The following is a 24,866-nucleotide window of genomic DNA, read 5'->3' as shown; positions in this document are numbered from 1 at the left end:
GTCAATAAAAGCCGCAGACACAACATGGACAACCTCTTATTCATAGTGAAGATGAACACATAAAAATCAACTCCATCGGTATCAAACTTATGCATCGATCTCAGCACGCCACAAAGCATTATGCCAAGAGAAAACTCGATGACATTTAATCCCTATTGTTTACTGATCAAAACCACTTCTAAACTCGAAAATAATTGAAGTAATATCCAGAAAACAAAATAATCATAGATTAACAATTAGATTGCATCAAATCCGCCATAGCCAGAACATCGATTCCTCACAAAAAGAAATATCATCCTATATAATAAGCATACCATCTAAGCACTACAAGTACAAAACATAATTGAAGAAATAAGAACTCAAACAGCATTATCGGCCATAATGCCTGAGACAAATATGGATATTTGGAGAGACGACATAGAATAACCAAAGTAGAGGATCACCTGAGCGATTGGGAGATAGCAGAAGCAGTACAGAGCGATAGAGAGAGGCGGCCGCTTCTTCCTCGCAGTCGTCGTGTCGAGAGAGAGCCAAACCCTAGTTTTTATATTTATATAGAGCACCTTTATGTCAAATGACTCTCCTGTCTTGGTCGTGGGCTCGTGGCTCTTGGTTTGGGTAATATTGTCTTTTACTTCTTTCGCGGGCTGGTGCAGTTTGGTTGGGCCCAACTTGAGGATTCGGTTTCGGTGAGACTTTTCTGTTCCTTTTGTTTGTAGTGCATGGTGTGTAACGGGCCACTATGGGCCGGGTAGCTTGTCAGTTGAGCTACATGATCAGGTCTGCTTTAATGAGATTTAAAAATAAACTAAAATAAATTCACTCAACCATCACATCATATGGGATTTTTTTTGTGATGGATAAACAACAGACAAACCAACAATAAAGAAATAGATTTTCCTAAGTTCTTATATATCTCAAAACGAAAATAACATGTAACCCATCATATATGTAGCTTATGGAAGCCTAATATGTTTATTCCATTGATTTAATCAATAGAATAGTTTTATTTTCACTCTTTTATCCTACAATTCATTGTCAAAAATGTATTGTTTTAATATAGATTTTATTGTTTTTTAAAGCATAGTCTAAAATTCATTGTTTTAGTTCTAAATTCATTTTTTTTTAAATTCCATTAAAAAAATAATGGAATTAAGATTTACCCGATAAAACTCATCGACAATGGATCTCGTTATAAAGAGTTTTATGTGTTGATTCTAAATATGTAGGCCTAGTTTGGTAAGACATTTTGAAAATAACAGATATGTTAGCAGAAATTGTTGTAGCAGAAATGCTGGAGAATTTTAGTTGCATAAATGCTGCTCGAATGTTGTGTGGTGTTTGGTTGAACTTTTGCTAGTAACATTTTTACTGAGTAGCATATATTAAATGATAAATATTTATAATATCAATAAATTTATTTATTTATTAATTAATTTATAATAACACATGAAGTGAGGGTATAAATGGAATAAAAAAAATTAATGGGGACAATATTGACTTTTGATGGTGAAATGCTACTAAAATGCTTCATAAAAGTAACATATCAAAAGTAACATAAAACGCTGAGTAAAAATGTATCGGATTACGTGTCAAAAAAACCTGTTTGGTAAGGCAATAGCATTTATACTAACAAGTAGTATAAATGCTACTAAAAATGTTGATCCAAATGGGGCCGTAATTTCTTTAAAAATCTAACATGTATTTTGAGAGTTAAAACGTTTCAAAATTTCGTTTACAAGACTTGAGCTCCCATGGACTATCACTATATAGACTATCTAGCACTGCTGCTCTCAAAAATAGTAAAATTATCTCTGTTGTCCCTCCAAACACAACTCAAAATCATCCTTCAAATGGAAAGGAGAAGACGGTGATCGCCTCCTCTTCTCCCCCAATCACTTATATATTTTTGTTTTTGTTTCAATGATATAGGCATATGACGAGTTTCTCCCATGGATCTCGTTTGGGGATGATTTGATTTCAAAACGACGTATGATCGGCGGTCCATCAATACGTTTTGGATTTCAAGCAACAAGTTCAAGCAAAGATATGTATGATTTTTTGGTGGATATGGATTTATATCTAAATGTGGATCTACTTCCAGATCTGTTTGGAGGATTGCTCAATTTGATAGATCTACCTTGCTCGAGTTTTTTTTGTGTTTGGTTGTTTGTTTAGTCTACTCGGATATATCCCGACATAGTTTGTAGTTTCGTACATTCCAGTGTAGTACGATATAATCCGGTATTTGTAATTTCCTAATGTAATATGGTATTGTTCGTCTTTTGTAATTCATAGGCTGATTTCGTGACGTTAGCTATCTTTGAATGAAATGCAAGGGTTTCAATCCTTTAAAAAATACTCGGCTTATTAAACAAAAAAACAACTCCTCCAACACATATGTAGCTGAGTTAGATAAAAGTACGGATGGCGGACGTATGTAATGCATTAAATAATATATACAATGTATTTGGAAATAATAAATACATTCATAAACTTTACTTGATTAAAAAAATACAAGGACCTACCAAAAAAAGTATTATATAGTTACTTTCATCAATTAATAGTTTATGAATTTATTTGATTAATTAATACCTCGTTTAATTAATGATTGTTTTTGGCCCTGTTATTTTATCGAGGTTATAAATTATAATCTATATAATACTTTCATCAATTAATAGTTTATTAATTTATTTGATTAATTAATACCTCGTTTAATTAATAATTGTTTTTGGCCCCGTTATTTTATTGAGGTTATAAATTATAATGTATATAATACTTTCATCAATTAATAGTTTATTAATTTATTTGATTAATTAATAATTGTTTTTGGCCCTGTTATTTTATTGAGGTTATAAATTATAAATTGGTGGAATGAATCGCTCGAGCACCATGTGTCTTGAGAACTTAAATTTATATGGGGTCAAATACAAGAAATAGAAAGCTGGTAAGGAGGTTATTGGAAAAATTGGTTCACTTGAAGCCAAAACTTGAAATGTGAGGAGCGATGGGACTTCTCTCGACTCTGATCACTACTGGTACAGCTCGTCTGATCGTGAACCCACACTTACATGGAGCTCCTCCAGTTCTCTCAGTCATCTTCCCTTCGAATTTCTGCTATAAAACCGCCTTCCGAGACCTATTTTCATCGAACAAGGATGCCCTTTAAACCCACTAGCTTATCATCTGATTTGCTCTTCAATTGCTCGCAGAATCTGCCTTCAACTGGGCCTTACAACCGCAGAACTTGCCTCAAAGATTTACCAAAACAAAACTACCGGCGTAATTTCATATGGGTACCTTACACGCACTTCAGTATTAGCTTAAATTTCGTTTTGGTTTATATATCTGTGGTGGGTTCATTTTGGCTTGTCATATCTAAGAAAAGAGAAACCTGACTGAAGTATACACGGTATTTTAATTGAAAAACTGCAAGCTGCTTGATAGTTGGCGGGTCATTTATGTTAATTTCTGTCTATTTCTTTCGTATGAACAGAGAAAATCAATGCACATAAGCAAATTGACCATGATATTCTTTGTAATTGTTAAGAGAACAATACAAAGTAGAGATTTGGAGAATTTCTGTTGTGATTTTGCGATCGCAGAAACTATGCTAGATCCCACTAATTTTGCATTCCCAGTATATGTGCAATGTGTACTCTAATAGTAAGAATGGAATTTCTTCTTGATCATCTTATGAATCATCGGATATACATAGATATCATACTTTTAACCCCAAGTAATTGGAAGAAAATGTTTTTTTGATAGTGGGTTAGTATTCTATGTATAATTCAATTGAATTTCAGTTTATGCAGGGTTGATGTGATGTGACTAATTTAGCTTCTCCCAGATAGTGGTTATTGCTAGTTCCACTTGCATGTCCATCTTAATTTCTCTGGGATTGGACTGAACTGAAGTGGCTCAACTACGTATTAGGATGCCCCATGGAAATTGTTTCCATCCTCTGTCTTTTGATGGCTAAGAAAACTCAAATTTGTTATTTGGAAAATACTCCATGTTAAAGTCAAGTGTCTAACGAACAAATCAAAGACCTCTGGATAGCGTCACCTGTACTGGCATGGTTTATGCTGATAAACTGCCTCAACTTCAGGACCAGCATGCATATAAAACTGACATAAGGAAGTCGATGGTCTATTTAATTTCCTTGGCATGTCTTAATTGATAATCATCACTTTAGTGGAACTGTGGAATCTTGCTACTACTGACTATTGCTTGGCATAGCTTAGAACTTGATATTATTGAATCAACTTGATTGTATCCAAGTTTAGTAAATCTTATTCTACACTGCCCATTGGTTGATATATTGTACTAATGTCAAAGTGAATGCTGCCAGGCCTGCACTCGAGTTGGAGCCGCTGGATCTGATCCATTGATGAACAAAGTGTTTGACCTAAAAGATGCATTCTGGAGATTCTTAAGGCCACATACCATTCGTGGAACGGCACTGGGTTCTGTGTAAGTAATCACTTCTAAGTAGAGTCATTAATGCTGGCGAGTTGATGTTTAGTTCCAGTATATTTCAGTACCTTGATCAAGTTTCTTCATTTACTCTGCCACAGTGCTTTGGTGGCGAGAGCCTTGATTGCACACTCGGATCTGATAAAGTGGTCTCTGGTATGGAAGGCATTATCTGGTCTGGTTGCTCTAATATGCGGGAATGGTTATATAGTCGGCATCAATCAGATCTACGATATTGGGATAGACAAGTAAGCGGCACTCTTAGACTTGATCTTTAAATAGTTTGCTCATAGAGTATGTGGAGAATGACTTGCATAATGGTCTTGATTTCTTAATATGGGGTTCCAGTAACCATAAGAGGATGTTTCACACTTTTCCTGTGTTTAATATTTAGGAAAAGCGAGAACCGGTTATGGATTTTCAAATTTTAACAATTACCATGTCTGAATGGATGTCTTTTGTCTGACAAAAAGCCTGGAAGAATGTTCTAAGATCGTATCAAATGGCAATACTTAATTTGAATTAGATGATACATACAAATTATGTTGTCCCAATTTTGATAGGTTGAAAGTGCTGGAGCAGTTGATCCTTGTTGGTATTATCTGTTGTCTCTATTGGTATCCTAGGTTGTGCAGGCTATAAGTTCCTTGATTCTTGATTTTACAGTCCTCTAAGCAAATTTTGAAAATGCTAGGGGAAGTCTGAGTGCTTGGATCCAAGATTTTAGCTGCTCTTATTACTTGAATCAAAATTGCAACTCTGAGTTCTTGGATTCATGATTTTTAATACCACCTCTTTGACAAATCATCGAAATGTGATGCATGTGAGAGTTTTTGGAGTTATTTTGTTTTTCTTCTATCTATTTTGCAGAGTAAACAAACCTTATTTACCTATAGCTGCCGGAGATCTTTCAGTTCAATCTGCATGGTTGTTGGTGATATTTTTTGCCATTACTGGACTTTTGATTGTCGGACTGAACTTTGGCCCCTTTATTACATCTCTTTACTCTCTTGGGCTTCTTCTCGGCACCATCTATTCTGTTCCTCCTTTTAGAATGAAGAGATTTCCTGTTGTTGCATTTCTCATAATTGCTACGGTATGGTTTGTTTATTCTCCTTCTCCCAGTCCTGCAATTCATTTAAGTGATTCTTCCTATGGATAAAGGAACATTTGAAAACGAGAAAAGATGAACGGGTTCATGTTCAAAAATAACACACTAGTTTTATCTCTCCAATGCCTTATGTTGCCATTGATTTATCAAGCAAGAAAATCATCTAAATATGGGCGTATTAATAATATCTTCAAAAATAATGAATATAATACTATCATTCTCAATGGTTGTTCAATTATGTAGTGATAGGCACATCAATGATGTACTCTTAAACTACTCTGGAGGGGAGAATTCGTATCAGCTTACCATGTCAGGGCCTTGAAATAGGTCATGCTTTTAATTTAAGGTTATCGGGCTTTCACTTTTTGCAGGTGCGGGGTTTTCTTCTTAACTTTGGTGTTTATCATGCCACTAGAGCTGCTTTAGGGCTGACATTTGAGTGGAGGTTGGTATTTCAGCTGTTTGTGCACTTGTTCAATCCATTCAGACTGTTTCTTACATTCATGCTTTCTTTTGCTGCCTTGCAGCTCGCCTGTGGCTTTCATCACAACTTTTGTAACAATTTTTGCACTGGTTATTGCCATTACAAAGGATCTTCCAGATGTAGAGGGGGATCGCAAGTAAGTTGCAGAACCTTGAGTCAGTTGAGTGTTGATGCCATTTGATGAGAATCCCACATCGGAAGATGGTGGATTTGGAGTTTAGCAACAATGTTACTTTAGTTGGTTGTATGTGATTTGCATTTGGCTCCATGTGTTTTTGTGTGTGTTCCATTTTTGAGTTTTGAACATTAACCATGATCAATGATACCTTTTCTTTACAAGCCATTAGTTTCTAATTTTATTTTATCTTGAAAATGTTATTTTTCTTTCCATATTTTTCACTCAATAGCTACAGTTCGTGAGGCTCCTAGCCTTCTTACCGCTTACTATATAAGCTGAGATCTGATCTGCCATTAAATATAATCTCTACAGATTCAAAATATCAACATTAGCAACAAGTCTCGGAGTTAGAAATATTGCATTCCTTGGTTCTGGGCTGTTGCTGGTGAATTATATGGGTGCAGTATTGGCAGCAATTTATATGCCTCAGGTAAAAAACTTTTTTTTCCAACAAGTTTTCCAATATATAAATAACTTTCTATTAATTTTTATTTGACCTATGTTTTTTTAATTGTCTTTATAATTTTTTTAAAAAAAATCATTGGAGATGATCACAGAGTTTGTCTTTCTTTCACTTGGTTGTTTTACAGGCTTTCAGGTCTAGCATTATGATACCTGTACATACAATTTTGGCAGCATGTTTAATTTTCCAGGTGGGTTCCATGGGAATTATAAATATTATTTTGATCATTATGGCTAGGTTATTCTTTGTGTTACTGCCTTGAAATTTCAATTAAAGGAACTTAGAATATAATTTATGCCTTCAGAAAGAATGTGAGTGTGACAGTAGCATTGTGATCTCAACAAGAAGAGAGATAATACTGCCTATCAAATTCAAACAAGAAGAGAAATAATATTTCCTTGGGTAGCTTTCTTTTTATTCACTGCAAGACTTCATCATTGCTTTTATTAATGCTGATTGGTGTTGTAACCGAGTGATCAAGAACAGGTCAAAATTGGTGTTAAAGTATATCCTGGTACTCCCTTGGACCAAGTCTTCAGGAGTGGTCCTTTGCAAAATCAGAATAGAAACTTGCTTACAAATCAAATAAGCGACTGTTGATATGTGTGGTGTTGTGAGATGACTATATCAGATTGTCCTTTTTAGCTTGATGCCTACACATATCCTATAGTATTACTTTGGTTTTAAATTTTGACACATCTGTAATTAGTTACTTTATTTTTAAAAAAAATTAATTGCTTGCAATTTCTTTCATGTGCTGGTGTCAGACGTGGGTGTTAGAGCGAGCAAATTACACCAAGGTAACGTTCTATCTTAATGCTGCATGATTACCAATTTTCTGCTTATTTTATTCGTTGGAATGGAAGCATTAGTAGATGCCCATATTTATCTCTTAGTTCAGAGTAGCTCACTGACAATGGGGTCTTAATCTCTAACAGTTAACTCCATTTCTTATGAAAATGACCTAGTCAATAGCAAGTACATATTGGTAATTCAGAATGCCATATGGGCGTTTGTTGATCAGTCATATTCTGCCTGGGAATCTTGGATAACATAGGGACAAACGATACATTTTGTTATATATGGCATATAAGTACGTCTTTGCAGTCCATAAAGTCGGGCAGAATATGGTGTTGCAGATGTAGAGGCTGTTTGCCTACGCTTCAGTTTTCTCAATTAGTTCCCGCGGATGGTAAAATGGCATGAATCCTCTTGCCATCTGATGTTTAGGCTCCTAACCAAGAACTATACCATTTTTGGTTAGCCAAATCTTGTCCACTGTGACTTCATATGATGTTTACATTTTGCAGGAAGCGATTTCAGAGTTCTATCGGTTTATATGGAACCTGTTCTATGCTGAGTATATTATATTCCCTTTCATATAGCAAATTGATCCACAATCTGTATAGGCAGTGGTAAGAGGGAGGAGGCTGAAGAGAGTGTGTATTTCCTGGTGTATACAGCTGCATACTTATGCTGGTTAATGTATTTTGCCTTCTTTGTAACATGTAATAATACTGTTCATTTTTTTAGAGAAAAATTTAAACTAAAGAAAATTGGGATGCAATCGAAGCGGAAAGAATTCTTCAACATCTTCCCTACCCAATTGGAGCAATCATGAGCTAAGTTTTCTTCTCAGACATTTTATCTGCAGCAAGGGGACTTCTGCTTGTAGTTTTCTCTTTAGACAGTGGACTTGGGCTCAAGCGGTTTGTGGTGTGAGGAGATGCATCACCACTTCTTGATCTTGGAGACAAGTTTGCTTGCTCTAGAACCCGGAATTGGAGTTCTGTGGGGTAATCCCTCATGCAACCGATGCGCGGTCCGGCCCCGGTGGTCCATTTAGATGATAGGTGTTGAGCCAGCTGATATGAATTCATTACTTTGTGTGAATCTATTCTCTTCACAATCTTTTCTTTTGGTATTGGCTTCTCATCTACTTCTTCATCTTCGCCAAACAAATTCAATTTAGGAACCATGAAATCCTCCTCTGTCAAGAACGATTCCTCTGCTGTTTCATAGCCATCTTCAGAGGATGTTTGTGTCTTGAAAATATCAAACGTATCAGCTCTTTTTGGCATGTCGAGTTTTGCTATCTTTGAGCCAAATCCACGACGAGATAGCTTTAACAAGGCTGGCTGGCAGTTTGCTGCAGAATTTGAAGTTTGTTGCCTGGAATCACTGTTCTCTTGTGCCAAACCTTTAATATCATCAGATAAATCCGCTCGAACGGGAATGGAGCTTCTATGTTCAATTTTGAATAACTCTTCTTCTTCCTCTTCAGTTGGGCTTTTCTGAATATAGCAAAGAAAGACAACACATGTCAATGCTTTCTCATCCACAACAATGGCAGATAATCATATGAGCACTGCAAAATACTAACAGTAGATTTGTTGTTTTCTACCTTTACATCAGCTAGATCAACATTATGTTCCTTAAGGAATGACATGAACTCCTGGAAGTTCTCTTCTGTAGGAAGATAGTGTCCGCTGTGAGGCCAAACTGCCTATCAAATTCAAGCAACCAATATTAAACGAAGTCCGTCAGAATTTGCCAAAAAGAGAGGATAGAAATAACAAAAACGATCCCATTGGTGAAAGGAAGTGGAATCTATCAATATATTTTGAAATGCCAGGTATGGTTTTCCTTTTCTACCTTTAGAATACCATCTTGCACGATTAATCTTCCAGCAGATAAGGTGGCTCCGCCAGCCAAGAAACTCGAATGTTGAAATTTGCCTTTGCACTTCTGCCCAACATACAATGTCTTCGAAGTGCTAAGGACAAAAATCCACTTGGCATCTTGGGGTCCTCCTGTAGTATCCAGAGGTTTTTCACTTTGCTTGTACGCCAACTTCCCGTTCTCCACAATAACTTCATAAGCTTGCCTTTCAGTCTGAGAGAAGCAACAAAGAGATTTCAGCAGAGAAATTTATGAAGTTATGGAGTTCGAAATAGAGGAATTACAAAGCAAGATGAAACTCACTGGACCAAGATACTTTATGCATTGTTGGTGAAGCTTCGATCGCGGACACCTCTCACTATTAACTTCTTTCCCGTCTCCAATATCAAGCCTGCGTATTCAAAGTCCAGAATGCGGTTTTGTGCATAATGCATATTTTGGTGTGAAGCAAAATCTGTTACAAGGGAATACTGTGCGGCTCTCAAGAAATCTCACCAATAGAAAAATGGCTGTTTACTTTCACAGTGGAGCCATTTAGCATAGTAAAATTGTAGATTGTGGCCATAGCGATGACGAGGATCAATCTATCAGAAGAAAGCCACAATATGAGAAGATGAAAGAAAAACAATTCTTTGAATGCCAATGTTACAGTCTACTAATGCAACTTACTGCTTCAAGCCAATGCTGTAAAGCTAGCTTCCGAGCCTTTTTGTCCTTTGACAAGCCTTTCCCCACCTGCAAAAGATGAGATAACATTGGCAGTTTAGAGCTACACACACACATATATATATAGTGAGTAAAAAGTATATGCATTTCCTATTAACTTGTCCATACTCACTTTGGCCGCTCTTGTTCTTGCTCTTGACCAGCGTGAAACAGCTGTTTCAGGTTTCTCGATATCAAAAAATGATATAGAGCTCCGCTTGAGTTCAGCGAAATCTAACAGCTTCCACCTACAGAAGGCATAATCAATTTGTTTTATTTTCCGCAACAAGCAAAATAGCATAGATTGATAACTATCAAGTATCAAAAATTCCCAAGTGGGAGTTGCATGAAAGGATCTAAACATACCATCTCTGCTCAACGAGAACTGCACAATCCGCCAACTTTCTTCTTGTTCGAAAACTTTTGTACACTTTCTGCAACTTCAATGCAGCCTGATATCTGCGGTTCCCAGGCTCTAACTTTGATGAATGCAGTTTGTTCTTGGACAAATTGTCAAAACTTGGCAACTGGTCACCATTATCAACATTCTTAACGGTTGGTGACCTTAGAAACATATTGTTTTCTGCATCTGCAGTCGGGGTTTTGAAAGAGAACACAGTCTCCAATTCTCTACCTTTAAAGCTCAGAGACCCTTCAAATATTGTCTTCCCAGAACCATATGATTTCATCGAGTGTTCCGAATCCCGCCCATTAAAGCTGATAGACCTTAAGGCAGTACTCATATCTCCATCATCAAAACTGATTGATCTCACAAGGACAGCTTCAAATCGACTGTCTAAATCATCCATATCAGCGAGCGGGCATGAAAAGGTTACCCCCATTTGAACTGGAAAGGGATATATTACTTATATCCCCAAATAGCCAAGATCTCAATCCACAATCTAAAATTCTAAATACCTGCCATATTGAACAAAACATGAATTCAATGAAAGCCTTGTTTATATCCAGCCTAATATGTAAGGTCTAAAATGCATATTTATGTATAGATGAAGATAATAACATCAAAGATTTTCAAGGCAACCATTTGAAAGTGTGGAAAATTTCTGCACTGTCCCTATTTTTCATGCCACTTGTTTCTCATTTCATTAATCTTTAACCATTTATGGATAGAACGAACATGATGCATAGCAAGCACTCTTTTTCTTTGTTTTTAATCTAAAAGTGGAGAGCTTGGTCTGCTTGTTTTCCATGCGTTTTCTGTTTCATTTTCTGGAAACAGTAAACAATCCGGAACGCAACGCATTTGGTTTTCCATTTTAGAGAACAAAAAAATAGCTAAAATCACTTGAAAACAGAAAAGAAAATAGACATTTGTGCTGTACTCACAACTAAAAACCCAAATCAATAACGAAGCAAAAGATTTCAACTTTATTTCAACTTATTCGAGTTGGCTGGAGGGGGATTCTTGATTCTTCAAGCTGGGCAACTCAAAGAGAGCTTGGAATCCAAAGTACCCGGACAATTACATAAAGCCAAAGGCACACGGTTACCTCCTTAGATAAAAAGTTGGCATATTTAACACAGTAATCTCAAGCAATGACAACACAGAGGTTCAGCATTTGCACATTTCATGTCTTGTTTCACATATTCCATCAATAATTATCTCATAATAAAGACAAAAAAAAGAGGAAAAAACCCATCAACATATACACATAATAGGAAGATTATACCAAAGAAAAAATTGGAACCTTACCTCAATGAGAGACCAAGCGGAAAAGCAGAGATGGGTTAGGATTAAGGGAAGGTAGAAGAGAGAGAAAAAGATAGGATAGGCAGAGAGGGAAAGTCGAGAGAGAGAAGGCAATGGAGAGGCAACAGAAAAAAAAAACACCGGATGGAGAAGTTGGGTTTTGGGGGGAACAATGTGAGAGAGAGAGAGAGAGCGAAGAATGAGGACTTGGTTGAGCCCCTTTTGAGGGTTCCGAGGTTTTGTAACAGAGTGGCATTCAATACTGCCCCTCCAAATTACGTTGGTTCCTTACTATTCTTGCTCTGTTAATATATGGAAAAACAGAGTGTCTTGTCCAACCACGTGGTCTTGAGTCTTGACTGAAACAATTCTAACAAAAACTCTACCATCTTTGTGTATCTTTCTTTCCTCTTTATAGTCAATACTATAAAAAGATTTTCTAATCAAATCACTGTGAAAAATCGAAAAAAAATATATAAAAATGGTGTCATTTCCTGGCAAGTATAGTGGAGACTATATACTATGATTTGTAATAAGACTCAATTGGGGACCAATGAATCTTTCAATTTTCTTTTTCTTAAAATCCTTGATCAGTTGTCTCGAGTCATCCTTGTAATATTTTCTATAGTAGAATTCTTCTTGAAAATTCTGAAAATGTTGCTTCTCTAGGTTTTACCTTACCTGATTATGTGCTTCTTAGAATTATAATTTCCACATTGTTATGTGATTTATAAAATGAATATTCTCTCAATCATCAAAAGGCTTTACAAATGAGTCATTGGTTGAGTGACAATGACTTTGCATGTCCCTGACTGAGGTCATGGGTTCTAGTCTCACCTCCTCCGAATATTTACAAGGAGATGTGTGGGCTTCGTCTGCCCCTGCGTGGGCTTGATTTGTGCCTCCTGCGTGGGGCCTGTTGACACCTGTACTTTCATAGGCTTGATCTGATGGTGTGTCGTATATTGTGTTTGATACTTGTACTAAAAAAAAAAAATCATCAAAAGGCTTTGGTTTTTTTTTTCCCCGAGTTCAATTAACATTAAGTGAAGATGGGTCTCATAGAGATAAAATTGGATCCGATATATTAACAGTGAGCGGACAAACTCAAAATAGATAATATTTATTGATGATTTGTAAGTATAGATACATCGGTTTTTTAGTTGCAGCGTTACTCTTTTTCTGTCAGATAGTTTGCAGAGTCGGCTGCCACCGCCAAGTACATGTCAGTGAGGGTATGGTGGTGCCAACCCCAGACGATCTTTTGAAGGAGCCGAGTCAAACGTATCTGCAATGTTTAGTTGTCATTTAATGAAATTCCAACTTCAGCTACACCTACTCAAACATGCAAGTCAAAGCAATACATGGACAAGTCCGTTGTTGGTGCCAGCAGTCATTTAGTCTGTGTACGGAATTCTCACCGAACACACGAGAGTGGGGGTCTACCAGCAATATCAAGTTTAATGGCGTTGGAACGAATTAACGAATGTCTAACTAAAAAAGTGAAATACATGATATAATAAATCAAATCTCATATCTTAGTGAACGTGTTTTATGAACTAAAGAGTTCAAAGATCAAATTTATGCATGTTAGTATAAATTAACTCAAAACGAACAATATTGAAACAGTGGCGTTGTTACAAGAAATGTAGGAATATCATTATATTATATTACTATAGAAAGTGAGTACTGAAAACATATTTGGATTTTGGATAGTACTGGATCACACATGCTAGCTGCTAGATTGTGTTCATAATCTAAAGAATCTGGCTTAAAGTAGATTTGGTCTAACGCGTTTTTCCAAAAGCAAATACCGACAACATTCACATCATTTGACAATATTTTTTCCCCTGCTGTACTAGAAACGCCGCTTATGGTTTGATCAGTAAAAGTACCTGTGTGTGTGTGCGTTTTTTTTTTTTTTTTTCCCCAATGGAATGATATGGAGGAGTGGTTGAACTTGAAACCAACCTTGACCATCCATTACGCCTCGGTCAAATTTTGGTATTAATTTGACCTAGTTTGGGTCAGTAATCAAACTAGGTCAAATGATGATCACACATCAATGGACTTGGAGCTCATGAATTCCTACTTCCTTTATTTCTAAAACCTTAATTGAAGTCACACCAACTCCACTCTAACTATGCATGCATGACTATTAACAACGAGAGGTGACTTGATTGGTAATCGACTGGGTTAGACATACGTGTGTTCAATATTCGATTTCAATGAAAAAATATTTCTCTGCGGTATTTAAAAAAAAATTATGCATAAATAGACTGAACACATATGATTAAAACTGCAATAAAAAACTACAATGATTTATAGTAGAGGGGCTCTAACCCATTACTAGTAGTATTGCATGGGGGAGGACTTTGTCAACTAAAAAAAGATTATTAAGTAATAAATAAATTGTGTATGTAGTGAACCAAGTCATATTCCATTGATAGAACTCTATTATCAATTTCAAAATCTTATATAGTTTTTTATTCAAAATATTTATTAGTCAATATTCAATAGTTAACTTTGAACTCACACTACTTTACTTACATTCCAAGCCTTTTGAACAAAATCAATACGTGATATTCAAGTCTAATCATGGCTTTCAATTGCTTTTACTGAGTGAATCCCTTCTAGTGAGTGGGGTTGGAATTACTTCCATGTCTCATTGAATTTCCAAAACGGACTTGGTCTTAAAGTTTTTTTTTTTTTGGACACATATTGGTCAATGTTAACATTAATTCTACGACGAAATTATTGCATTGGTCTTAGGAATGCATAAATTTATTAGGTAGAAAATATGAGTTTTTAATTATACATTTAGGGTCTGTTTGGTTTATTTTCATTTTTTATATATTTCATGTATCTTATATTTTTTCAGAAATTTTTTTTTAATTTCCCCTTTTAATCTGTTTTCCAGTAATTTTTTGTTTCTCGTGTTTTTTAAAATACACAACCAAAATTTTTTTCGAGATTGTTTTATGTTTTTCAAAAAATAAAAACAAAAAATGCATAAAAGACAAGCATGCCAAACAGACCCTTATATTTTATTGTGAAATTTTATCTACACATCACATAAATATTATCTTTACACCATTTATTTATTTTTTTTAGTTTACAAAAATACTCTTGTATACAATGACATATTAACCCTTAAACTATAAATTTAAAATAATTTTATTTAATATATTTAGTTAAAGACTAATTTTTTGTGTTCCATCTTCCTTTTCCATTTGTTGGATTAATTGGAACTCTTGCCCTTTTGTCTTTATATCAAAGTCGTCTTCGACGGCTTGACGCACCTCGGTTACCTCCAAGATCCCCTTTTCTTTGGTCCAAGGCTGAAAGTGCAGATGAAGAGGGTTCATTATGGAGATTTGACGCACCTTCTCCTTGAGGGCGAGCTCCAATGGATTCCTTGTGCGCCGATGCCAACCTCGGTTTTTCCGTCCGAGAGAGAGTCTAAGCTTGTGAGAACTATCAATGTGTGTAAAGCAATAAAAAATCTAATATTTTACAAATCAAGGGTATAATCGTCTTTTTAATATAATTTTGTGTGTATATTTATAAAAATCTAATATTTTACAAATCAAGGGTATAATCGTCTTTTTAATATAATTTTGTGTGTATATTTATAAATTTTTGGTGATGTAAACTTATCATGTTCGAAAAATGGTGTAAAGATAGTGTATATATGGTGTGTAGATAAAATTCCTCTATTTTATTTTCGATCATGTTGGGTTATTTTGGACTAATTCGGTTTGGCCCATTGTTGGGCTAGCCTGTCCTAAACTTGGTATGTATTCACCGGGTCACACAGAAGGGCCTGAAGTTTCAGAAGAAGCCCATTATTATTGGACCTTTATGCGGTTAGGGGATAGCCCAATCACAATCCGTCCTTGACATGAATGTAAGAATTCGACTGGCAACTAAAACCCTATATTCCCCTATCGTGCAAGTCCTCATTCATCGCACTCAGCTGTCTTTCCGCCATCGTCGACCTCTGATCGCTCTCAGGTAGTCTCTAGCCTTCGCTTTTACGGTCTAAAGATTTGAAAATTGGATAAATGCAACCATTAACGACGGCGTAAATTAATAAACCTTAATCCCCAGATCTCCCGATATTCTCAAATCTTCTGTTCCCTGTTTTCTCTGTCGGTGTCGAGTATTTTTCTCTGTTTTTCCTTCTGATGAAAGCCTTCCGTTAGTATTTAGTTTTTATTTGAATTTAGGACTGGTAAGAGGGCGTATCACGCTTCAGTGTCCTGTGTTATGGGTTTTGTTCAGTTCGATTTTTCGGGTCAAATAATCCAGATTTGGAGGATATTAGGGTGTGTAGTATCCAGAGTTTCCCTTAATTCATGATTCTTTGACGTTTCTTTCTTAGCAATTTCGTCCGCTATTTTGTTCTTTCCTTTTAGTCGTTTGTCTTGTATTTGCTTACGGTCATGAGATGTCTCGTTTATCTGCCTCTTAGCAAGGTACTAAGTATGGTGGGCTTTGGTTTTTGTCGATCCATCTGTAATTTAGTCTGTCACGCCGCTGTGACTATTTTTGGAATGGTAAGGAAAAGGAAATGGTTCCAACCGAGCGGAATGTGCTATTTGCTTTGTTTGGTATTTTTAAAATTGTTTATTTGTTACTTAACATAAGGTTCTTAATATGTTGTTTATTTGTTTCTCTCAGCAACCGAGGCATGTTCTGTGTTTAGAATATTAGCGAGGGATTTTCTTTCTTCTGGATTCTGCACAACTTTAAACAATTTTTCTAATGATAAACTTGGCAATAAGTAATTATATTTGTATCTCTTCATTGGGGTTCACGTCTAAAACTAATGTGAAATCAATAATTCTATTGCACTGCTTATGTTGTTAATCTGCAGTGGAATTTTTGTTTTCATGCTTTCTGTTGATGTTGTGTAGGATATTCTGGCAAGACACGTGTTGTTTAGTTTAGTATCCTTTCCTTTGTTCGCTAATGGTATAGTCTTTTTCATGATAATACGCAGATACTTGGTGCTTCTGATTTGTTGAATTTAACAGACTCAATAAGATGGCATCGCGTTTCTGGACTCAGGTCGGCATTGAGCCATTGATGTTAATGTTTTGTTGTAGACCCATCTGGGCCTTAACTGATGTCTGAATTATATTTTCTTTTTGTTGTTTATAGGGTAGTGACACTGAGGAGGAGGAGGAGGAGAGTGATTATGAAGATGAGGTTGAAAATGTGGGTGCCGGTGATTCTACAGCTGAAGCTGCTGGTAGCAGGTACCTCCAAGGAAATGCTAGTGATAGTGATGACTCGGATGGCCAAAAGCGAGTTGTCAGGTCTGCCAAAGACAAACGTTTTGAGGAGATGTCGGCAACTGTTGACCAGATGAAAAATGCCATGAAGATCAATGACTGGGTTAGTTTGCAAGAGAGCTTTGACAAAATAAATAAGCAACTCGAGAAAGTAATGCGGGTCACAGAATCTGAGAAGGTCCCCACGCTTTACATCAAGGTTCTTGTGATGCTTGAGGATTTCTTGGGTCAGGCTTTGGCAAATAAGGATGCGAAGAAGAAGATGAGTAGTAGTAATGCTAAGGCCTTGAATTCAATGAAACAGAAACTGAAGAAAAATAATAAGCAATACGAGGATTTAATTAACAAGTATAGGGAGACTCCTGAGAGTGAGGAAGAGAAGGAGGACGATGAGGAGTCAGAAGAGGAAGAAGAATCTGATTTGGAGTTTGAGGAGGATCCTTCAAAGATTGGTTCACTGGCAGATGAGGAAGATGATGATGAGCGTCGAGATAATCAATTTGAAACGGATGCAGGCTGGGAGAAGATGTTGAGCAAGAAAGATAAGATCATGGATAAGCAATTTATGAAGGATCCCAGTGAAATCTCTTGGGATATAGTTAACAAGAAATTCAAAGAGATTGTTGCTGCTCGTGGTCGGAGAGGAACTGGAAAGTTTGAGCTTGTTGAGCAACTAACATTCTTGACAAAGGTTGCTAAGACCCCTGCACAGAAGCTGGAGATTCTTTTTAGTGTTGTTTCTGTGCAATTTGATGTTAATCCGGGTCTTAGTGGACACATGCCAATCAATGTGTGGAAGAAGTGTGTCCACAATATGCTTGTTATACTTGACATTCTGAACGTATATCCCAACATCGTGGTGGATGACATGGTGGAACCCGATGAGAATGAAACTCAGAAGGGGGCTGACTATGATGGGCAGATTCATGTATGGGGAAATTTGACCGCCTTCTTAGAGAGAATAGATACTGAGTTTTTCAAGAGCTTGCAATGCATTGATCCACACACACGGGATTATGTGGAAAGACTGCAGGATGAACCTATGTTTTTAGTACTTGCCCAGAATGCCCAAGATTATTTAGAGCGCAAGAAGAGTTACAAAGCTGCTGCAAAAGTGGCATTGAAACGGGCTGAGCTTATCTATTATAAACCACAGGAAGTTTATGATGCAATGAGGAAATTGGCTGAGCAGACTGAAGATGGAGATGATGAGAAGGCGGTTGAGGAAACTAGGGGTCCCTCAGCATTTGTTGTTGTTCCTGAAGTTGTTCCTCGCAAGCCCACTTTCCCTGAGAATAGCAGGACAATGATGGATATTCTAGTTTCTCTCATCTACCAATTTGGAGATGAGCGAACTAAAGCTCGTGCAATGCTATGTGATATATATCACCATGCTCTCTTGGATGAGTTCTCCACATCCCGTGACTTACTTCTTATGAGTCACTTGCAGGACAGTATACACCAAATGGACATTCCGTCCCAGATACTCTTTAACAGGGCTATGGCACAGCTTGGTCTATGTGCATTTCGGGTTGGACTAATAACCGAGGCACATGGTTGCCTTTCAGAACTTTATTCAGGTGGAAGGGTAAAGGAATTGCTTGCGCAGGGTGTCTCGCAAAGTCGATATCATGAGAAGACTCCCGAACAGGTACTAATACATGTTCTGTTTGTTTGGTTCTTGCATGTTTTCAATCTTAATTTGCATTATCTGTTCAGTTATATTAGAGCGCAAGTTTATATGTGTATTCCACTGCAGAAGTTTGGTCTGTTTGATTGCGAAGAAACCTCAGTTTATACGGTTCAAGAGGCCATAAATTACCTCCTATGGGCTCATTAATTTTTATTTTGATTGGCTTCCCATGTGTTAGTTATTGTGGCTGTAGGAAGTGAAAATCTAACACTGCAATCCATGATTCAATATTGGATGGAGTTCAGTACTCATATGGATTAAGAATACAAACTTGATTGCTTGGATTTTAAAGTTCGAAAAGATTGAAGTTCATTTGAAGTTATTTATTTTTCTGTGCTTTTGGCAGTCATTACTCAGCTTCTTTGGTTAGGATGATTTTTTTTGTCTTCAGAAGCTTCAAGAAAGTCGCGAAAAGTAGTAGTATCAGGGAGGAATTTTACCCAAATTAGGACTTTATACCTGACATGGAATTTCTTTTTGTGGTCAAAGAAATAAATTGTGGGAATGGATGCATATTCGTGTTTTTCTACCTTCATCGCTAAGTGATCCGAAGGTTTCTTTTGCCATCAGTATTAATCTAGCTTTTGTTTTATAAACATGTCCATGAAACTTTTTTGTTTGTAATGATAATAAACAGGAAAGGCATGAAAGGAGACGTCAGATGCCATATCACATGCACATCAATCTTGAGCTCCTGGAAGCTGTCCATTTGAGTTGTGCTATGCTGCTTGAGGTTCCCAACATGGCCGCCAACACCCATGATGCTAAGCGTAAGGTCATTAGCAAGACCTTCAGGAGGTTGCTTGAGGTAAGTGAGAGGCAAACTTTCACTGCTCCCCCTGAAAGTGTTAGGGACCATGTAATGGCTGCCACTAGGGCCCTTCGCAAGGGAGACTTTCAGACAGTTTTTGACGTTATAAAGTCCCTAGATGTTTGGAAGCTCCTTAGGGATCAAGAAAATGTTTTTGAGATGCTGAAGGCCAAGATTAAGGAAGAGGCTTTGAGGACCTATGTCTTTACCTTCTCCTCGTCCTATGAATCACTTGGCTTGGATCAGCTCACCAAAATGTTTGACCTCTCAGAGGCTCATACTCACAGCATTATTAGCAAGATGATGATTAACGAGGAGCTCTTTGCAAGTTGGGACCAGCCAACCTGCTGTGTTGTTTTCCATGATGTTGAGCACACAAGGTTACAGGCCCTGGCTTTCCATTTGACTGAGAAGCTGTCGGTTCTTGCTGAAACCAATGAAAGGGCAGCTGAAGCTCGGACAGGGATTGGTGGGTTGGATCTGCCTCAAAGGCGGAGGGAGGATATGGGTGTCACTGGTGGCAGATGGCAAGAAAACTACTCCTTCACTCAGGGAAGACAAGGTACTGCCACTTCGCGTTCGGGGTATAATGTTGTAGGTGGGAGATCATTGGCAGCTGGCCAAGGTGCTGGTGGCTATTCAAGAGACCGCGCTGCCCAATTGCGAGGTCCAGGAAGGAGTGGTTATCAATCTGGTTCGTCTGTACGGGGATCACAGATGGATGCATCGGCTCGTAGCATGGTCAGCCTTAACAGGGGAATGCGAGCTTAAGGATTCAAAAACGTCAACCTTTTTGTTTAATCTCAGTTTGCACCAAAATTGAACTGTTACAATCTGGAATTGTCTTTGCACTTCATCATTTGAATCATTTTAGAGGCTTTCAGATGTTCTGTACTGAATTTTGAGCTTCAAGGTACTTTTGTTTCTTGAAACCAAGTATTCTGGTGGAGTTTATTGGAGTTGGAGCATGAGTTATTGGTCAGCCTTGAATTATGCTTGAGCTTTGGATTTTAGCAATGGCTGTGTCGCGAACAGATATTTAAGTATTGTTTTTAGATAATGACCGTCTTAGAATGTCTGATATATTGATTTTTGTTTCAGTCTGATTCTGGGTTTAAATGTTGTGGGTAAGGTGTAATATTACACTACCGAATTTGATTTCAAATGAATGTTTTGATTTCGCCGGATCTTGTACTGATTGCTCTTTGCCCTTTCCTCATGCAATCCTTCAACGGATCCGAACTCCGATCATAAGACATATGTCAGCCGCCGTTTCTGGGACCGCTACAGCTACATCTAGTACTTCAATATGATCAACAATTGCACCAATACATGTCCGCTGTTATTCAATTGCAAACCTTGAAATAGGATGTCAGAATATTTTGATCAAAATGGTTACTCAGCATGAGACAACTCCTAGGGAGTTGGCTTGTTGGTATGTAAGAAATCCTAGGTTCAAGTGTCACGTCAAACAAATTTTTTTAGAGTCATCCTCATCAAACAAATTTCTTTAGAATCATCCTCGTGAGTCAAAAGTCCTGTAATTGCTTGGTGTATGTGGGATAGAAAGATTCAAGTGCCCGGGGGTATGTAAGGCGGAGTTCGATGTGGCAGTGTCTTTACTCGTTAAAAAAGGGGGGCGGTATATGTTTTATTGAAGCCCTCCCCTTTAATTTTTCCCAAAAAAATTGACTCTTAAAAATGCACTAGAAAGATTTACCAACCAACCATTCAGATCATTCAACATCAAATACTAAACAGAGTGATTAAGAAAACTTCTCCAAGACATATTTTATGAGTTTATAGAAATATGTTCTACAATGAAAACCATTACTCCACTGCCTTCATCAAAATGTAATTACCAATGGGGAAAAATCATTAACAACAGAGGTTATATAAAAGCTGTAAGTCGCCGAGGACAAAAAGAATAATCTATAGATACTACAAGATGAGTGCTGATGAGGGAATGCTGTTATAAGTTAACTGTTGAAGGAATGGTAGCATGTGGTCATTTTTCTGCCGTCTGAAGTTCCTTTCATTTCTTGAATGGTACTCGCTGCATAAGCATGACACGTAAGAACTAAAGTAGTGGGCTTTCCCTGACACACTAGTTGTTCTGAAACTCTATTGATGGAGATACTTGCCATGTAGTTTTCTTTTTTAGCATGGAGATCTTCATCTTTGGTTAGGAAATCTCCACATATTCTCTGTGGATTCTCAGTTCTCAGAAAGGGAAATCTCTGCGAATTCTTTTTCGATTGGAGTTGTCTCAGAAGAGTCTTCCTTTTTGGTAGGGGAACCCTCTAAGGATTCCTTTTTGTCCAAGGAATTCTCTGCAAGTTCTTTTTTAGTAGGGGTAGAACCTGGGGATTCTTTTCTGGATGGGGAAGACTCCATGAGTTCTCGACTAGCCTTGTTGGTGACGTTAACTTCTAGTGGTCCAAGCTTTGCTTCCAGAGCCCTGATTGAATTGGTTAGAGATCTCCCATCTCTAGCTTCTGCTAGCTGACCAGAGGATGACTGTCACCAAACATAAGATGTTTAGCTTGGTAATAACTAATATGCTGCCTGGCAATTAGCTTTTGCATGTCAATAAAAGAGACAAAAAAATAGTAACCAATAAATAAAACTCCATTATTGAGTTTTGACACCAATAATGACAAACAAAACATGCAGTTGAAGATTCTATTATAGGAAGGTTAATTGCATTAATAAATGATGTGGGCTAGCATACCTCTTCAAAAATTATATTACAGGAACCTAATAATGATCCTAATTTGTACCTTCTCCAGTTGCTCCACCCGTTGCTTCAGATCTTCCAAAGATACTTCCTTATGGATACGTTGAAGAATGTATAGCAGGTGAGAATGGAGGTCCTCCGAACGATGTTGATCAATCATACAGTGAGGTACTGTGGAATGACAACCCACTGCATAAAAAGGGCAGTTCACAAGCTTCATAGGACAAACAGTTATACAGTGCCTGTCCATCTCACGTCTCATGATGTTATCTGAGCACTTCTGTTCGCATGGAATTATCTTGAAAGGACAAACCGAATCGTGCTTCTCCTTGTGGTTTGCACAAAATATATCATCACATCCCTCATTCATGCAATTCAAAGGTCTATAGCCACAATGGACGACATGTTTGGAAAGCTCTGCTGGAGTGTCAAATTTCATGTCACAGTGAAAGGAATTTTTTACGTCAACATTCTTAAGCAAAGTTTGTACTATTGCTTCCCTCCTGTTGAGCAACCAAAAACCGTTTATCTCCATCTCTTGTACAAAATCGTCTATTTTGTTTTCTCTCATTTCACTCAGTAACCACCCTGAAACCCGGGTAAACAAATTCCTTTTTGAACTCGCAAAATCATCAACAAAATCAGATATGATATCATAAGGATGGCCCGATGCTTCTGGACCACCTTCTAAAACAACAGATTCCGCAACAAAATTTTCACTTCTCTGGGTAAGATAATCCGCCATTTCCTTTCGAATATCAGCAGCCACTGAACCAGGGGTCCTGAAGAGGTCGCCTGTTGTGTTGTCAACACAAGCTGTAGCTAATCCCGGGAGGAATACTCGCGCTATCTTGTGAACTATTTCTGTATCACAAAGATCACAGTGGAAAGAAGGGGATATATCTTTCCCATTTGCAATCTTCTCAGGTACTACTTCTGCTACAGTAGCAGGGAAATCCATTCTCAAAGTTGCCTACAGAAAATTTAAGCCACAAGATTGAGAACTTGGTACAAATTTAGCTACAGATACATACACAACACACCCGTGCACCGATTCTGAACATTGACACAAATATTGAATTCACACAATGCTGATCGGTATATATACACAAAGATTGCGATAGAACTCCCATATCATAAACGAATTCACAGTTCTTATTTTCAAAATTACAATGGATTCCGTACCCTCTCTAAAAAAAGATCTCCTGATTCTATTTGTACCAATTGGTTCACTAAGCACCGCACACAGATGCGCTCTTGGAAGAACAATAATTTTCTTTTAAATTCATTGAATTTAGTTTCCAAAGGTTATCAATGGCAGCGAAATCACATTGAATCCAACTCATTTGGGATTTTCAAGCCTATGAATTTATAAGTTTTTTTTCTCATCAATCAAGTGTGCGTGTAAGATAAAATGGAGAAATACCTGGATTTGTAGAATATGGAGATCCTGTGGTGAGAGAAAATCACGAAATGATCAAATTCCTTTTCTGATCACTTCGATTTTCGTCGAAAATCGAAGAAATAGCTGTGTTTATGGTGGTTCTGTTTTTGCTGGTGTTTTTTCCCACCAGTCAAGGCGGCATGATCCTTCTTTATATTAAGTGCTGGGCCTGCTGGCCCAGCATAGTTCAACATTGTCTATGAACTATATGTCTATATATATAGTTTCATTATGGCCAAAAATCGTATACACCCCTATGTTCTAGGCTATTTCTAAATACACCCCCTTGAATTTAAATCGTTTGAATGACAACCCCTAAACTATATTTAAGCTTCAATGTTGGTCAAAATTGAGAAAATCTCAAAACAATTACATTGATCGCTATTTGAATAACGACGACGGAGATAGTGTCCCTAAACATACGGACACGCTCTTTTAAAATTGAGAAAATCCCAAACAATTATTGAGAAAATTCATTCACCCTTATTTGACTAACAACATAGTGTCCCTAAAGATATTGGCGTCCTCTTCTTTTAGGCTTCAAAACCTAATTCTGATGTCATGTTAAATAATGGGCCTTGGAGGAGCCCACATCAATAAGTCTTGAATCTTGGACCATAAGTCAACAATTGAAAGTTTGAAACACTCCAAACTCAAATGAATTACAAACCAAATTAATTTCTTCTATTTTTCCAATGCGGGAGATTTGGTGTGGGGGTTTTCTCCAACAATTAGTGCAACATTCAGATGATCTTGCTTTCCTCTTATGTTGGATGCTCTCAATCTGGTCTCAACAAAATTGTTGAATGATTGTGCAGTCAATGATAAAGGGATCTCATAATAGTTGAGATGAAGAAGATGTTTTATTCATATAGAAAAACTATATATATATATATATATATATATATATAGCTGTCAAGGCTTTTACTCATTATTGAAGGGAATTGGGATCAAAATTAACAAGGCCAAGCACAATAGCAAGCCATGTCTCGTGCCGATCCAACACATTTCCACTCAAAGGCGGTAGGATGTCGATGGAGACACGACTGTGCACAGAGTTGT

At 37.2% G+C, this 24,866-nt stretch overlaps 4 protein-coding genes across 5 annotated transcripts; 2 read left to right on the top strand and 2 right to left on the bottom strand.

The window, feature by feature from the left end:
• The first annotated feature begins 2,955 nt into the window (after positions 1-2,955).
• LOC120013938 (homogentisate solanesyltransferase, chloroplastic) lies at positions 2,956-8,282 on the top strand. The gene is made up of 10 exons (XM_038865923.1): positions 2,956-3,296; positions 4,355-4,476; positions 4,581-4,727; positions 5,350-5,575; positions 5,962-6,035; positions 6,118-6,210; positions 6,565-6,682; positions 6,843-6,905; positions 7,483-7,515; positions 8,026-8,282. The coding sequence occupies exons 1-10, from the start codon at positions 3,072-3,074 to the stop codon at positions 8,098-8,100; spliced, it is 1,176 nt and encodes a 391-aa protein (XP_038721851.1). The 5' UTR covers positions 2,956-3,071; the 3' UTR covers positions 8,101-8,282.
• Positions 8,283-8,307: 25 nt separating this feature from the next.
• On the bottom strand, positions 8,308-12,152 carry LOC120013939 (IQ domain-containing protein IQM6-like). The gene is made up of 9 exons (XM_038865924.1): positions 11,817-12,152; positions 10,469-11,020; positions 10,236-10,350; positions 10,067-10,132; positions 9,893-9,981; positions 9,701-9,788; positions 9,371-9,610; positions 9,120-9,221; positions 8,308-9,009 (listed from the first exon to the last, which is right to left on the bottom strand). Exons 2-9 carry the CDS (start codon positions 10,942-10,944, stop codon positions 8,338-8,340), a joined length of 1,848 nt encoding a protein of 615 aa, XP_038721852.1. The 5' UTR covers positions 10,945-11,020; positions 11,817-12,152; the 3' UTR covers positions 8,308-8,337.
• Positions 12,153-15,727: 3,575 nt separating this feature from the next.
• On the top strand, positions 15,728-20,720 carry LOC120012355 (eukaryotic translation initiation factor 3 subunit C-like). Its single transcript, XM_038863748.1, has 4 exons — positions 15,728-15,830; positions 16,822-16,889; positions 16,983-18,767; positions 19,447-20,720. The coding sequence occupies exons 2-4, from the start codon at positions 16,866-16,868 to the stop codon at positions 20,389-20,391; spliced, it is 2,754 nt and encodes a 917-aa protein (XP_038719676.1). The 5' UTR covers positions 15,728-15,830; positions 16,822-16,865; the 3' UTR covers positions 20,392-20,720.
• Positions 20,721-21,383: 663 nt separating this feature from the next.
• On the bottom strand, positions 21,384-23,971 carry LOC120012087. 2 transcript variants are annotated; one of them, XR_005471213.1, is made up of 4 exons: positions 23,787-23,971; positions 22,404-23,333; positions 21,765-22,140; positions 21,384-21,676 (listed from the first exon to the last, which is right to left on the bottom strand). XR_005471213.1 is itself a non-coding variant. In XM_038863343.1 (3 exons), exons 2-3 carry the CDS (start codon positions 23,319-23,321, stop codon positions 21,838-21,840), a joined length of 1,221 nt encoding a protein of 406 aa, XP_038719271.1. In that variant the 5' UTR covers positions 23,322-23,333; positions 23,787-23,971; the 3' UTR covers positions 21,384-21,837. The 2 variants fall into 2 exon arrangements, 1 of the variants encoding a protein (XP_038719271.1); XM_038863343.1 differs by having other exon boundaries at positions 21,384-22,140.
• Between the last annotated feature and the right edge of the window lie 895 nt (positions 23,972-24,866).

Source organism: Tripterygium wilfordii, chromosome 13, assembly GCF_013401445.1.
Source record: "Tripterygium wilfordii isolate XIE 37 chromosome 13, ASM1340144v1, whole genome shotgun sequence".
Lineage (NCBI taxonomy): Eukaryota > Viridiplantae > Streptophyta > Magnoliopsida > Celastrales > Celastraceae > Tripterygium > Tripterygium wilfordii.
Note: the sequence above shows the minus strand (reverse complement) of the source record. Positions and strands in the feature narration are given on the sequence as shown.

Bases quoted from the DNA above. Each gene is read 5' to 3' on its own strand.
- LOC120013938 (XM_038865923.1), top strand. From the start codon at position 3,072: ATGGAGCTCCTCCAGTTCTCTCAGTCATCTTCCCTTCGAATTTCTGCT. The intron at 6,211-6,564 runs GTAAGTTGCAGA...TAATCTCTACAG, and splicing joins GATGTAGAGGGGGATCGCAA to ATTCAAAATATCAACATTAG. The intron at 6,683-6,842 runs GTAAAAAACTTT...GTTGTTTTACAG, and splicing joins CAGCAATTTATATGCCTCAG to GCTTTCAGGTCTAGCATTAT.
- LOC120013939 (XM_038865924.1), bottom strand. From the start codon at position 10,944: ATGGGGGTAACCTTTTCATGCCCGCTCGCTGATATGGATGATTTAGAC. The intron at 10,133-10,235 runs GTGAGTATGGAC...CATCTTTTGCAG, and splicing joins CAAGAACAAGAGCGGCCAAA to GTGGGGAAAGGCTTGTCAAA. The intron at 9,010-9,119 runs GTAGAAAACAAC...TGCTATATTCAG, and splicing joins TTGATCTAGCTGATGTAAAG to AAAAGCCCAACTGAAGAGGA.
- LOC120012355 (XM_038863748.1), top strand. From the start codon at position 16,866: ATGGCATCGCGTTTCTGGACTCAG. The intron at 16,890-16,982 runs GTCGGCATTGAG...TGTTGTTTATAG, and splicing joins CATCGCGTTTCTGGACTCAG to GGTAGTGACACTGAGGAGGA. The intron at 18,768-19,446 runs GTACTAATACAT...GATAATAAACAG, and splicing joins ATGAGAAGACTCCCGAACAG to GAAAGGCATGAAAGGAGACG.
- LOC120012087 (XM_038863343.1), bottom strand. From the start codon at position 23,321: ATGGATTTCCCTGCTACTGTAGCAGAAGTAGTACCTGAGAAGATTGCA. The intron at 22,141-22,403 runs GTACAAATTAGG...GTTTGGTGACAG, and splicing joins GGGTGGAGCAACTGGAGAAG to TCATCCTCTGGTCAGCTAGC.